Source organism: Caloenas nicobarica, chromosome 3, assembly GCF_036013445.1.
Source record: "Caloenas nicobarica isolate bCalNic1 chromosome 3, bCalNic1.hap1, whole genome shotgun sequence".
NCBI lineage: Eukaryota > Metazoa > Chordata > Aves > Columbiformes > Columbidae > Caloenas > Caloenas nicobarica.
Window position 1 is genome coordinate 28925631 of NC_088247.1, and position 14344 is coordinate 28939974.

The 14344-nt window shown below is 35.3% G+C and overlaps 1 protein-coding gene across 1 annotated transcript in view; it reads right to left on the reverse strand.

The window, feature by feature from the left end:
- The window catches only part of EYS (eyes shut homolog), an 826250-nt gene that overhangs the window by 482470 nt on the left and 329436 nt on the right, over nucleotides 1–14344 (reverse strand). Inside the window, exons 22-25 of the mRNA XM_065631328.1 lie at nucleotides 9156–9415; nucleotides 3974–4070; nucleotides 2593–2700; nucleotides 2066–2211 (exon numbers count right to left, since the gene is read on the reverse strand). Coding sequence (XP_065487400.1) covers nucleotides 2066–2211; nucleotides 2593–2700; nucleotides 3974–4070; nucleotides 9156–9415 — 611 coding nt within the window. The remainder of the gene's footprint in view (nucleotides 1–2065; nucleotides 2212–2592; nucleotides 2701–3973; nucleotides 4071–9155; nucleotides 9416–14344) is intronic.

A 14344-nucleotide genomic window follows, 5' to 3' on the forward strand; every position in this document is an offset into this window, starting at 1 on the left:
AATTACTATTATTATACTCTTAAAAATTCAGTACCTTAAACACCAGTATTTTGTAGTTTTAAAGATTTTTTTTCACTATTTATAATTCCAAAGCTTGGTACTCTCAAGCAGTATAATTACTTTTCCTTTAGTATAGGTAACTTGAAACAAACAAAACAAAAAGTTAAATTAAACATGAAAAATCAGCTACTAGCAATTTGAATTGCAATTGCTAGAAAAAGGTTTCAAAACCTCAAACTATCAGAGAACTACTTAGCAATTCTGTATGTTTGCCAGGGAAATACATCCTTGACATATGCTCTTTTTGCTTCAGAATCCAGAAAGGTCCGAAAAGACCTTGCTTTGAAATCAAGTTAATTTCACTCACTTCTTGGCCTGCTAACACTGCAACTTTGTTTTAAAGCCTTAGTTCAATTGCTGTAACTAACATTTTGTATTGGATGCATCATTTCTTCAGACTCAATATAACTGGTATATTGCACAGTGGATGTCCAAATGGTGTCAATTTAAGGGGAAAAAAATCACTGGTTATAATTAAGTGATGGTCTATCTATCCCTCATTTATGAGTAATTTTTCAGTGTTTGACAGATACCTGGATAACACACCACCCTTCTTGGTAAATAACAAACACTAAATAGTAAACAAATATTCTTGTAAATATACTAAAAGAATTTGTATCAGTAAATAACAACTTGTAACAATAAAAAACTACTTTGGCTGATTTAAAAAAAAAACCACAAACCCTGATGAAACCCAACATTCTGTCCTTGTTGGTTAAATGTGTTAGGGAAAAGAACTCAAGTCAGATTGTTTAGTCAATAATGAAGCAGCATAAAAGGAAAGCACACCTGCGGATTGCTTTGTCCTTTTCAAATTAGTCTCACAAGCCCTTCAGGTACAGGTGTCTTGTCATTTATGAATATAACTGGGAATTCTTACAGAAACATATACGTAAAGGTGAAGGCAACTGTTTTTTAACATCTGTTAGTTAAAATTATAAATCTGCAGCACCATTGCCTAATGAATCAAAGTTTCTGTGATACCTGAGAAGTAGTATTCAGAATATAGCCCTTCTGAAGAAAATATTGAGGGGGAGGGGAAAAGACTTTTAAAGTTTTAGGCAAGAGAATTACATAGATTTTTCCAATTTTTGCTGAAATATAAAGGATAATTTTGAAGAACACTGCACAAGTGTTATATGGACTGAAGTTTATGGTGAATGGAAGGATATGCAGCTATATAGATATTCCCAAGACTATAACTTGTTCTTTATTCTGTGGAGCAATTATATTCCTCTTATTTCAGTGGATGCCAATTGTGTTCTTTCTAACATTACGTGGTATTTGTCACAGGCTGGAATGGGTAGGAAAAAACATCTTATGCGAAAGAATACAGAAATGATACAACTTGAGACAGACAACTATAAACATTTCTGCAAACAGTGTCAAATGACTCCATGTGTTGTCAGGTTGCTTAAGCTGGATATATCAAAACATTAAGTACAAACTACTTGTTCTGTAGCATACAGAGCATTTAAATCAATGTCAACATCATTTTAGAGAAATTTTACTACATCTCTACCCATTAAATATTTTGTCATTATTTCTTTATAAATGTAAAGATTAACACTAAAGGCAACAGTGTCAGTCCAACAGGTCAGCAAAGTCAAAGTGTTACTATGGTTCTACGTAAATTCAAATTACAAATAGCATTTTATTATGTTTGTAAAATTTACTCTGCATCTATGCTAGCACTTTTTTATTTCTAGGCTGAATTCAGAAAACATTGATTTTCTTTGCACTATAGAGTGTCTCTTTTAATGTGTTTCAGCTGCATGTATAGGTGACTAAAGAAATCATAGATCAAGTCTTAATGCAAATAACATCTTGAGCTACTTAGCAAGAGTTGGATCAAAGTTCTATTTGAATTAATATTGATTTATCCTCCAATACACAGATGATCCTGTGTACGCTTCCTTGATTTAGTTGAGGTCATTACTATAAAATTTAAAAAAATGTAAAACCTGTGAAACAGCTTTCTCCACTGTGGTAGGGAGGATCATACCTGTGAATCCAGGGGGACAGAAACACTGATAGCCTCCGTGCCTGTTGATGCAGCTTCCTCCATGCAAGCAAGGCAAAGTTTCACACTCATTTACATCCAGCTCACACAGAGTTCCATAGTATCCAGGTGCACAGCTACAGATGAATCTTCACAAAAAGGGAAATCAGATAAGTCAACAGAGGTAAACATGATCTATTTCAATATTCTGAATCTACATGTATGTCCTGATATCAAGCTGGTGTCCCTAATTGACATCCATATTAAAATAATTAACAAATTTTTCTTTTTTTTCTGAAGGAAAGAAAGCAATAGGGAGGAAAAGAACGAGTTGTGCTGAAGACAGTTTCTCTTCTGTTTTCTTCTCAGGTCACATAAGAAACAAATAGCTGAATCAGTAGCATTTGCCTGCCTCATTTTAATACAGAATCCTTGTCATATGCTGAAAGTCCAGTTCAAACCTCAAGGCAGCAAGTAGACGTTATACACAAGGAAATCAGAGAATTGCTTTACATTTAGTAGTAACTAACCTGTTTACAAGATCCAGGCAAGTTCCATTGTTTTTGCAGGGTCTTGATAAGCATTCATTAATTTCCACTTCACATAGTGTTCCAGTAAAGCCATGTTGGCAGGAGCACCTAGCAAAAAGGAGGTAACTATATTACTTTTCAGTTTAATATAAAAAGATTCTGAAAAAAATGTGGTAGATTTTGAAGGGTAGGAATGAGGTGATTCCATTTTTTTTTTTCTTTTTTATGATCATTACAAAGTGCTGTACTTTAACAAGCTTCATAAATACAGTGACTGCAGCCCAGGAAATAAGATTTTTGCTATTCTTAGTTGAAGGCCACAAGCCTGCCCTGGAGGCAACTGTCTGCTGCTTCTTATGCTTTAGGTTTAGCTCTGGGAATAGCACTTATGGTGAGGGTGCAACATACTGGGGTAATCATCATGTCACACACAAATAGCCTTTTGTGTCCATGTGGGCTGGTGAAGCTGGTAAACAGTGCAAAGAAAGTAAATCATGACAAAGAAACATACAAAAATAGCTCCAAGCAGGTCTGAGACTGAAGACGAGAAAACCCCCACTGTAAACATCCCACTTCTCCTAGCAGAGACTTCCAGATGCTGATGACTCGCAGTAACACTGCCAGAGTTTCTTGAGGAAGACTGAACTCACTGATCAAGGACCCAGACAGACATCGTGAGGGTAATCAGAACAACAGAGATGAGAGATAGATAACCAATGGTAAGACAAGGGGTAATGGGTGCAAACTGAACACAAGTGGTTCCACTTTAATTTGAGAAGAAACTTCTTCTCAGTGAGGGTGACAGAACCCTGGAACAGGCTGCCCAGGGAGGTTGTGGAGTCTCCTCCTCTGGAGACATTCAAAACCCGCCTGGACACATTCCTGTGTAACCTCACCTAGGTGTTCCTGCTCCGGCAGGGGGATTGGACTAGATGATCTTTTGAGGTCCCTTCCAATCCCTAACATTCTGTGATTCTGTGATAATTGCAAGATTTCTTATATAACAATTATAACTACATTGTTCATGAAGCTGTTTTATATTATAGTAATTTCAACTTAGACTATTAGCATTATTGTAACTTAACTAATAAAAACTGTTTGTTATATTTTGATCGGATTGTTAAGATTTGAGTTAGCCCTACAATAGACTCTTGAGCCCACATGTATGGTGTACATACATGCATGCCTTTTTGCCCACAGAAAGATTTTAAGTGTAATGTAACCGTGTAATGTATCAAACAGATCACAAAGGAAAAAAAATAGACCTATTACATCACTGAAGGACAGCAAATGTAATATAGGCAAAGTCCCGAAAGAATAGTTACATGAAAAATATCCATGTATCATACTGAATATCTGTCATTCAAATAATTTTCCTCACCTGTAATGGTTAACCCCATCCACACAGAGACCTTCATTCTGGCATGGATGGGAGATGCACTCATCACTGTTTACTTCACAATAAGTACCTTCAAATCCTGAAACACAGATTATACTGTCAATGAGTAAATTCTACTACAAAATGTGAATGTAAGAGTCACAGTTTGTCTTGCAGGTTTGGCCATCTGAGCTCAGGAACAACTTAATGCAAGTGGCAGGTGTGAGAAACATTGGCTGCCCTTAAAGCTGTTCAAGAAAGAGTTGAGAGAAGCATCAGTGGTGACTACCCCTTCTCTTGGGAGCATCTAGGCTGAGGCTCTTTACCCTTAGTATCTGACTGACCTGCATCGCAGCCATGTGCATGCCTAGCCATGCACCTGTTTATCTGGATGCTGACTTGGACCTTCAGACTACTTCCCTGACTTGACATTGGACCTGCCCCATTCCCTGTAGATTTGACTGGTAACCTGGCATACTATGCTGATCCTGGACACCATCATTGGCCCTGCCCTGCTCGCCTCATTCAGATACTGTCAGATAGGACTCTTGACAGTGAGGTCTCAGCTTTGATAAGACTCCTGGCTTACCTTTGCTTCTGGAGCAGACAGCCCTCATTGCTCCCTGACTCTAAGATCAGGGACAGCAAGTGGATGCAACACTAAAAGAACTCTCCAATTATTTTTGTTCCTTAGCTTCAACAAATTGATTTCCAGTGAGTATAAGAAGTGTTAACATACTTTAACTAAACAGAGAGAATAGATATGGATGGAGCACCTGGCTAAACATACTGGGGAAATGTAAAACATTTTAAAAGACTAAAAAGGCTTTCTTGAACAGTGTGGGACAATATCAGAAACTAAAAGCTAATTCAATAATTAATATATTACAGAACATAAAGGAAGTTAGAGAGACCACATTTATTCAAAGCAGTCAGTAGATGAGAAAAAAAAAGTTTTAATATTTAAATGAAGAAAAAATGTGATAAAGATCTTGTCTGCACAGTACATTACTTGCATGATACATTACATTCACCTGTGTAAACATCGCAGAATATGTAGTAAAGAAAAGTAAGAGATTTTTCAGTGATGTAAGAACACTACTTTTGCTCTTACATAGCATACTAAGTCTTAAAACATTCACATCAATAAGTGTTCTTTCTACTAAATACACAGTCATGATAAAATGATACACAGTGGACAAACTATAGCCACTTAGTTGAATTTTACACAAATTGAATACATGTTTCAACTGATGCAGTAACAAATCCATTACAATGAAGAAACTATTTGCGCTGTAGTGACTGTAATACACGACGCCTGATAGCAAACTGACTGAAGAGCGTTTATGGTGTTCACCAAAGTGTTTTGAACACCATTTAGATATCAAGATTAAATTAAAACAACCATAAAAACAGCCACTGAAAATTTAGTGTATATTATTACAAATATGATGAAGTCTTTACTGGATTATCTATTAAAACAACTTCAGTATCTTTAGATACTGAAATAAGGATAGCAATGACTTCTATTGTCATATTATTTATTTGTGGTTTTCAAAGTACTTCATGAAAGTGGAGAATTCATGAAAAATCACAGAATAGCATGGCTCATTTTTATCTAGATAAAATAATTACTGGAAAAATTCAGTGTCTTGGTCAGAGTTGTAGGAAAAGCTGTAGAGAAGAATCTCTGCTGGCGTTCCAATGTATGATCTAAACATCAGCTCACATCAAAGCAGTTGGTGTTTTCTTCTTAACAGGATTTCTTCTGTTCAACAACTTTCCTGGCTAGACCTGACTGAAATAATTTCTGAATATCTGTTGAAGATTTCAAACTGTGTTTTCTACAAACCTTGAAAATAAAGCCTGGAATGCATCTCAAACTAACCCTTCAATTATAGTCACCATTTCCTTTAGCTCCTGCATATAACTAATAATAATTCTCACAGAACAACAAATCGCTGTTAAAAGAAGTCTTTCATTGGAAAACACTAGATGTTTTCTGGCCCACAGTTTATGTTGGCAACTTACTTTTTGTCCTGTCAATTCTCTGTAATATTTATGAGTTCGTATTTCCATGGGTTTCACATTTCTCCATGATAACTGTTAGCTTTTGTCTCCCATTTCATGATTAAGTAGACCTGTTATTGTTCAACAGTCCTCACCAGATAGCTGGTCTTGCACTCTGTAGTTGCATGCCCTTAATATATGTTTTTCAGTAATTTGTTCTTTCTTGGAACAACATTGTTCTCAGAAAGCTGCGATATTTTTACCAAACTGTCCTGTCTTCTCTTTGGGTCACCATTATGAAACTAACACTTTCGTGCTTGGCTTTATCTAGAACAGCATGGTCTAATGTTCATCCTCTAGTTTACTGACCCTCTAGTTCACTTATGTATGCAGTTGAATTGCTCTTTGGATCTTTTGCATGTAGACCTTCCAGAGAATTTATGGATAGTTGCCCAGGCTCAGCTACAAATATTTCAACATTATTTATATTCTATAGCTTTGCTCATGTTCCTTTCCTTTCTCTTCTGTTACGCTAAATTCTCATTTCTATTATTAAGATTAATTCCAAGAATGAAATTCTTTAAGAACAGAAAAATATGTTGATAAATTAGGGAAAATAGCAGAATGTTTTATTGCTTAAGTTATCCTACCCTCCTCTGCTTCATTTGCATTTAGTATGTAGCATTTCAGGAGAAACTAATGGCAGGATTCAATGCTGGGTGTATATATATATATAAAATAGCTGAAAAAGCCAACTGCCCCCAGTCTCCTTGATCAAACTCTTGATTATCAATTACTGGTAAAGTATATAAGAAGAGGTGGTTTTTGTACACTTCTTGGGAAACTTACTCTACTGCAGTGACTCCTAAACTTCTACAGTAACAGCCTACTCTACAAGATTTTTGCAACCATGAATATATCAGCATACAATTATAGAGATTACAATTTTTTAAACTGTTTAACCTGCTTGTGTGGACAACTAAACCTAATGGTCATGGTCTAACACTGTTCCATAATCTATAACATGAGAGCCTAGTTTTGTGTTACAAATGTTATAATCTGTCTCCTTCCAGGAAGCAAACCTCTACAGCTGAGGGCAGACACCTCAAAAGGAAGCTTTTCCATTTATATTATTTATAAAATGTTAAAAATCTTTAAAGCAAGAACAGACAACTGTAACTTCCTAACATACATACAAGAACAAAGATGCATACCTTATACTACTACAAATCATTACTTCATTATCTCCCTACCAATTTGCTGTAATAATTCTGTCCTAAGCTAACATTTTACATCAAGTTTGATTGTGTTCAATTTATCAGTTTTTGTCTTCTCTGTCCTAGCATGGCATTCCAATCCCAGCTGCCTTTAGTCAGTGGATATTGTTTCTTTTCTTATAAAGAAGTGCCCCAGGCTATAGCATATATGGTTTTCTAAAGATAATATTTAGAATTTGTTAGCACAGCTACATTTTGTAACTATTGCTAAACTAGATTCATACCTTCTAATGACTGGACCATTAACTATTGGCAAATTGTTTAATCAACATGCCATTTGGTACTAAATCAGGTATCTTGGAATAATCTAGCTATGTCAGTGTGGTTGCCCTTTGTGATCAGGTCTGTAATTGTGAGAGGTTCATTGGGAGAGAAAGGCTGCCACATGGCAGACAAAAATCGAAGAATAAAAGAAAAGAAGACAGCTGTGGAGATAGTTTTCTATAAACTGCTCTCAATTAAATTTCTAGATTTTACTGTCTCTTCTTTCTTGATAAGAGTCCTGAATAAATTTTTGCATTTTTCCTAACATAAATGATTAACTCATTTCATGAATGATGCCTTTTACCCCTTTTCAATATTAAGATAGTTTCCATTTTCCAAGATTTGTTAGCCATGCATGTTACTGGTTCACATAACTCCCCTGCTAGTTCCCTGAAGATTCCTAGCTGCAATCTTCATGAATCCTTGAAGATTCTGTCAAAGTTTTTGAGAATCTTGGCTGCAAGTTTTTTGGATTCTGGAAAAACTGCACAAAAACATTTTGAAAACAAGACTTTTCTAAGGGATATTAAGAAAATAACTCAAACTACACGTCTCTTTACAGATAATTTCTGAAAAAGGTTTCAAAATCAACAGATTAATACAATCTGTTTTTTTTACAAAGCTGTTTTTTAAAGGTAGCTTTCCTAAAAGCTGCTTCAATAAGCAACTTGCATACCTCCAGTGAGGGTTTTTTAACTCAACAACTTGCGGTAACCTTTACCTTAATTGTAAAAAACAAGCTATAAATTCTGCTGACTTCTATGTATTGTCTCCCCATCTTTGCAGCTTAGTAAACAATGAGTAGTACCTCTGTGGCATAACGCTACAATTAAGGTATTTGCTATCCTTGATCCCTGGGACACCCCTGTACCCCTGCCATTTATCGCTATAAAAGTGATGATTTCAAAATCCTGTCTAAATTCCAAATTCAGTAATTGTACTCTCCCTACTTAAATTTTCACTGTGGTTTAGTTAGTTAATGTATTCTTCAATTGCTATGCAGAATTGCATAGTGATGTTCTGTACAGCTAAACTGTTGCTCTGTTCTACCTCAGCAGTTCTTGTACATCGAGAGAGAGAACATGTCTTTTAAGCCATGGCCCAGGAAAGCTGTCAGCACCTGTTGTGATTCTACTTGTCCATACAGAAAACAACCCTCTCTACCCATTAGGCAGGGGAAGATTACTCCCCTGATGCGCCAGGTCTTCCTGGCAGCTCAGCAGGAAGAGGAACCATTTCCAACTTGCTCCAGTTTTTGTACCTTTAACAATTTGCATATATTTTGTCTATTTCTTCCCCTGTTTTCTCAATTTAGTCTGTCAGCTCTGCTGGCAATGTGCATGCCTCTCTCTATGTTGTCCTATCAATTGACTCAGAAATAGTAATTTTGAGGGCTGGAATCTAAACAGCCACAGGTTTAATAAGTACTACACTATAAGAAATTAATAGTAGGCAAACTGACGGCTATCTTACCAGTCTTTTAACGTAAGTGATAGACCTGCTGTAATTCATGAAGGTTTTACATGCTTTGAAAGGTATACCTTGTTACTTTCACTGAAGACAGCATTAAATTCAACACGTATTTGCAACTTTTCTGCAGCAAAACAGAAAAGATTATCCATACCAGTTCTTACCTGTTTTGCAAATGCACATTGGATTTCCATCGACTTGTGCCAAACAGGTTGAATTGTTTATGCATGGATTGTAAGGCAGCTCACAGGGACTGAAGCGCTGATGGCAGAAGTCACCAGTATAGAATGGAGGACAAATACATACAAACTGTCCCTGCTTAACAGATTCGTAACAGGTGGCTCCATTCAAGCATGGTTCAGAATCGCATTCGTTTATATCTTCACTGCACTCTGGCCCTGTCCACCCTACTGTACACATGCATCTGAAAGGAAAAAAAAAAAAAAAGCTCAAAGCAGTACAGGAATAAAAATCAACAATTTAGCTCAATCGGTTTGAACAATTTAAAATGAAACAAACCAAACAAAACAAAACAAAAACAAAAACGCCACAATATCAAAACAAGCAACAGACAGACAAACTAAACCAAAACAAAATAAAACAACACCAACCCAAGCACGTTTTTCTGTACATAGCCTTTTTCTCCTGATTGTATCAGACTGCATTATGTAAAAAAGTTATATTCAGGTTCTTCTCCCAAAATTTATTTGAGCAAAAGCAAAATGACTTATTTTAAATCACAGGATTTATCAACTTGGAGAACCATTTGGTTTAGTTAATGCTGACAGAACCATCTATGAAGTTTCTTTAAACTGAAACACCATCACAAATTATCAAATATAGCATGTAAATTTCATTAAGATTCAGAAGGAGAATGATGTATTTTCATATGTATGAAACTACTAAGAAGGTACTTCAGTGTTTGGGATGAAATGCACCAGGTAGTATTCAGTACACTTTCAAGAAAGAAGGTAGGAGGTTAAAGGCACAATAAATGATAGAAGAATCCTCTTCTCATTATGTTTTTTCTCTTTTTAGTATGGTCTTGTGAAGACTTGTTATTGACAATATAGAAGAGAAAACTTGGACCAAAACCCACATTACATCTGAATTGTAAAGAATCTACGTTCATTAATTAGATAACACATGTTTTAATTGCAACATGAATTTGATGATAAGGTTCTAAAAATTAAAAGATAACGATTTGCTAATGATTTCAAAGTTCGCAGAGAAAATTTCCTCATTAGCAGCAATAAAAGAAGGTTCTATATGCTTTAATAGGTACAACTCTTGTGATGATACTTTCACCGAAGTTAGAATTAAATTCAGCATATACTTGCAACTATTTTGGAGGACAACAGACAATACGAAAGATTAACTATACCAGCTCCTACCTATTTTGATGGATATTGATTTTGGGCATTAAGCCCTTCAAATATAGCTTTATAGTTCTAATTTCAGAAAAATAATGGATTTTAAATAATAAATAGGTCATTCAATGGAGAATAAATTAGTTCTATAAGGCACGGGTATTGCTTACGAGACAAAAGGTGAACTTGGCCCCGTTAAAAAAAACCCACTGTTTTCTTTGAAATTTTTATGTTCCGTGTGATTGGTTCACAGAGTATAATTTCCATGTCACATGAAATTAAATAGGTATTACTAAGGAACTTTATCATTTGAAAGTCCTGAGTGTTTTATCAATAAGTATTCATAAATCAGGTTGCTGTATGTTTTTCATGGGAAGAAAAATTGTTGTAACTGTGAAATGGCATACAGACATTCTTAAAGCAACTATGAGAAAAATCACATTTTAAGACTCATTTATCAGTTACAGCACCCAAATCACATTTTTGGAAATATGGTTACAAATAAATATGTTTTGTTAATCTGTGTTTAGGAACAACAAACTTTTTGGTTTTGCTACACATGGTGGCATCGGTTTGGTATCTAGAAGAAATACCCACTGAATAACAATGAATAACAGTGCACCCACTACTCAGCACTTTGTTTACTTTTCTTTTAAGTAATCAATCAATCAAAGCACGAGCATCTACTACAAATTAAATATCTCAAAATCACTGACACTAGACAAAGTAGAAAGATCCGTCAGAACAAATATTTCACATTTAATTCTTTTAGAACTTCTCATTTTTTTCTTGACTTCATTTATGAAGTTCTGAGGAAATTACTACCAATGAAGCACTACAAAGTGGTATGTATTACCTTGTCTATGCTCCATTTGTAGCTTGGAAAGCTCATTAAATGTAGAGTCTTTCACTTCATGTTAAGAGAACAGGGTTCAATTCTTAACTGGCCCTACTCTTACGCGTGTCACTGAGGTGCAGAGAACCAAACATAAAACATGTTCCAGTCCTTCTTTTCACTTTAGGGTTTCACAACTGCCTTTGAATTATCAAAACTATTCTCTTTAACCACAGGGAACATTATGTCAGATGGAGATCACCAAAGCACAGTAATTTCCTACACCACACAACTACCAAATCCTACCCTGGCCTCATGCCAGCAACCAAATGAGATGCAAAGGTCAATTTAATGCAAATGAGACAATTAATAGCATAGTTGTATTGTACTCTTATCTGTACTATCAAGAAATTGCTGGTGCCCCCATTAAATGGAAAAAATACATAGAAGTTTCTGTCTCGAGGCTCAGATTTAAGAGTCAAGACAACATTTAGTCTTAATGAGAACTGTTACTTAAACAAGGTAAGGAGGTGTTAGGAGTATTAAAGATACAGAATATAGAACAGAGTGTTTTAACTGTGGATTATCAATTAAGCTGCTACAGCTGATATTCTAGTAAATTATCTGATGAAAAGGCAAAACTCCAAGCATTTTTTTTTTTCAAAATGATCATTTCATTCAGTGCATTAGATGAAAAATCAAGATGATTTCTAGGATTCTCAAGGAAAAAAAAAAAATGAGGTAATATCTGGTTTTGTGAGACCACATAAAGACAAGATAGTAATTATTCAATTTCTTTTTGTTCTTTTACCAATTTGTAAACTCAGATAAAACATTCTTATAGTGCTAAAAAATACAATAAAGTTTTCATATACCTTCTAAAAGGAAAAATGCAAATATGGTGGATGTTCTGTATGCAACTTTAGGTTTATTCCTAAATCATTTAGAAATTATATAAACTTTTTGGAGCCAAGTTTTATAAAAGCAATCTAAAAATATAAATTATATATTTATAAACTGTTATATTAATCAAACATATTGATATATCTTTAAGCATGAGATTTTGTTATTGCCTGTAAATTGATCTACTCTATTCACTAGGAGTATGTTCAGAATTTTTTTAGAAACTGTGTATGTCTATAAGATGCAAAGAATAATAAGAATGGTTTTATGGGTATGTTGGCCAGAAAAGGAAGATTAAAGAAAATATACCTCTGTTATAAAGGAGAACTGGTAACAACCAATAAGGAGAAGGCTGAGGTACTCAATAATATTTTTCCCTCAGTTTTCAGTGCTAATCTCTCTTCCCCCACCTCTCCAGCCTCTGAACCTCCTGGAAGGGACTGGGGTAATGAAGTCCTTCCAGTCTTGGGAGAAGGTCGGGTTTGAGACCACCTGAGGAACCTGAACATACCTCATCGATGAGATGTGCTCCAGGGTCCTGAGAGAATTGGCTGATATAGTTTCCAAGCCACTCTCCCTCATAGGTGAATAGTCATGGCAGTCAGGCAAAGTCCCCACAGATTGGAAAAGGGGAACTCCATGTTCATTTTTACAAAGAGTAGATAGACCCTGGGAAGTACCGATCAGTCAGCATCATCTCTGTGCTTAGGAAGACTGTGCCTGCCCAAGACTGACGATAAAACTAGTTGCTTAATCTGTTCTGCATTGGAAAGGTAATATTAGTTTTTATTCTGCTCTTTCTTTCCATACTCTTAACATGGGAAATATATAGTAATCTTTATGAATGGTAGCAACGAGGTAGAATTTTTAAATGATTGAGGTAAAGTCATAAAGGATAATAATGGCAAAGACTAAAATTCCTATTTCTTTTATTGCTGTGTTATAAACTTGCTTACTCATTTTGCTTTTCAGCGGTGTGCCAGAAAACTTTTGGTTAATGTGAATAACAGGAAGATCTTTTCCACACCAGCGCCTTCTACTTCAAGCTCCTGAACTGAATCATGGAGTTCAGCGCAGGTGTACAACTAATCCTCAAGGTCCACTGGACTGTTGTAAGGAGTGCTGCGCACTGTGAAAGTACTGCAGTATCTCAGCTTAAGGGACCATCATATTTTTAGGAGCGTCATGACTTGTTGTTTGCATTTTTGCTGAGCAACTATTAAGTTATTAACTCTTAGGTTAAAAAAGAAAGTAAAAATACATGTATTTAATAGCTGTTAATAAAATTCCAGATGTGTTTAGGTGCTGTTCCAGTCAACAATGTCATGTCAGTAAGTCAGTTATAAAACTTTCAGCTTTGCCTTTTAAAAATACTAGGACATTCTTCATTATTACAATATAATTATTTATTATTATAACTGTTACAGTAGTCATCACCACTTTTTGTAAACTGAGTTATCAATTTGAGCACAGAGACTGAACTACTCTCTCATCTTCTCATTTCAGTGCAAGGAAGTGGTATTAATGTAGCACTGCTGTGGTTAGTCAATAAGGAAGTTCAGCTCCTTGGGCTGTCAATTTGATGATGGAAAGTTTTATTAGCAGTGATATAAACAATAGCTTGGTTTCATTTCATTAGTGAAGTCCAGGGCATAGAAAGATTAAACAGGGGAAGAAATATTATCCAGTGGTTTTGATTCCTCAATACACTCATATCTGCCATGACCAAGTGATAAATATCTTTCCAAACTGTGTAAATGTGTACAGCAAGAAAGTGGCCACACAGGAAGAAATTTCACCTATTCCCTCTCACCTGTCTCCAAAGGATTAATCAGTAAGTGAGTAAAGAGCAATTTGTCTTTCAGAGAGTAAACTGGTAGGCGTATATCAATTTCACAGTTAAATTACAAAAGAAATTCCATTTGCTTTTATCAGCTGTTAGAATAATGATTGGAAACTGAAATTAAGGAAAACTAAATTTTTACCATTGTCATACATACACCAAAAATTTCTTAATTTAACAGACATGTAGATGCTGGCTTATGGGAATTATATGCACCACCTGAAGTCTTCCAAGTTGAATCTGAAGTGTTGGCTAAAAAAGCATAGATAAAATACTTGGGGAGTGGTACCAGGTAATAACAGATATGCAGAGATGAACTCTATTGCATGCCTAATCATTCTAAGTGTCTGAGAAGTTTGCATCATGGAATGCAAAATACCTGTAGTAGCATGATGACTAATA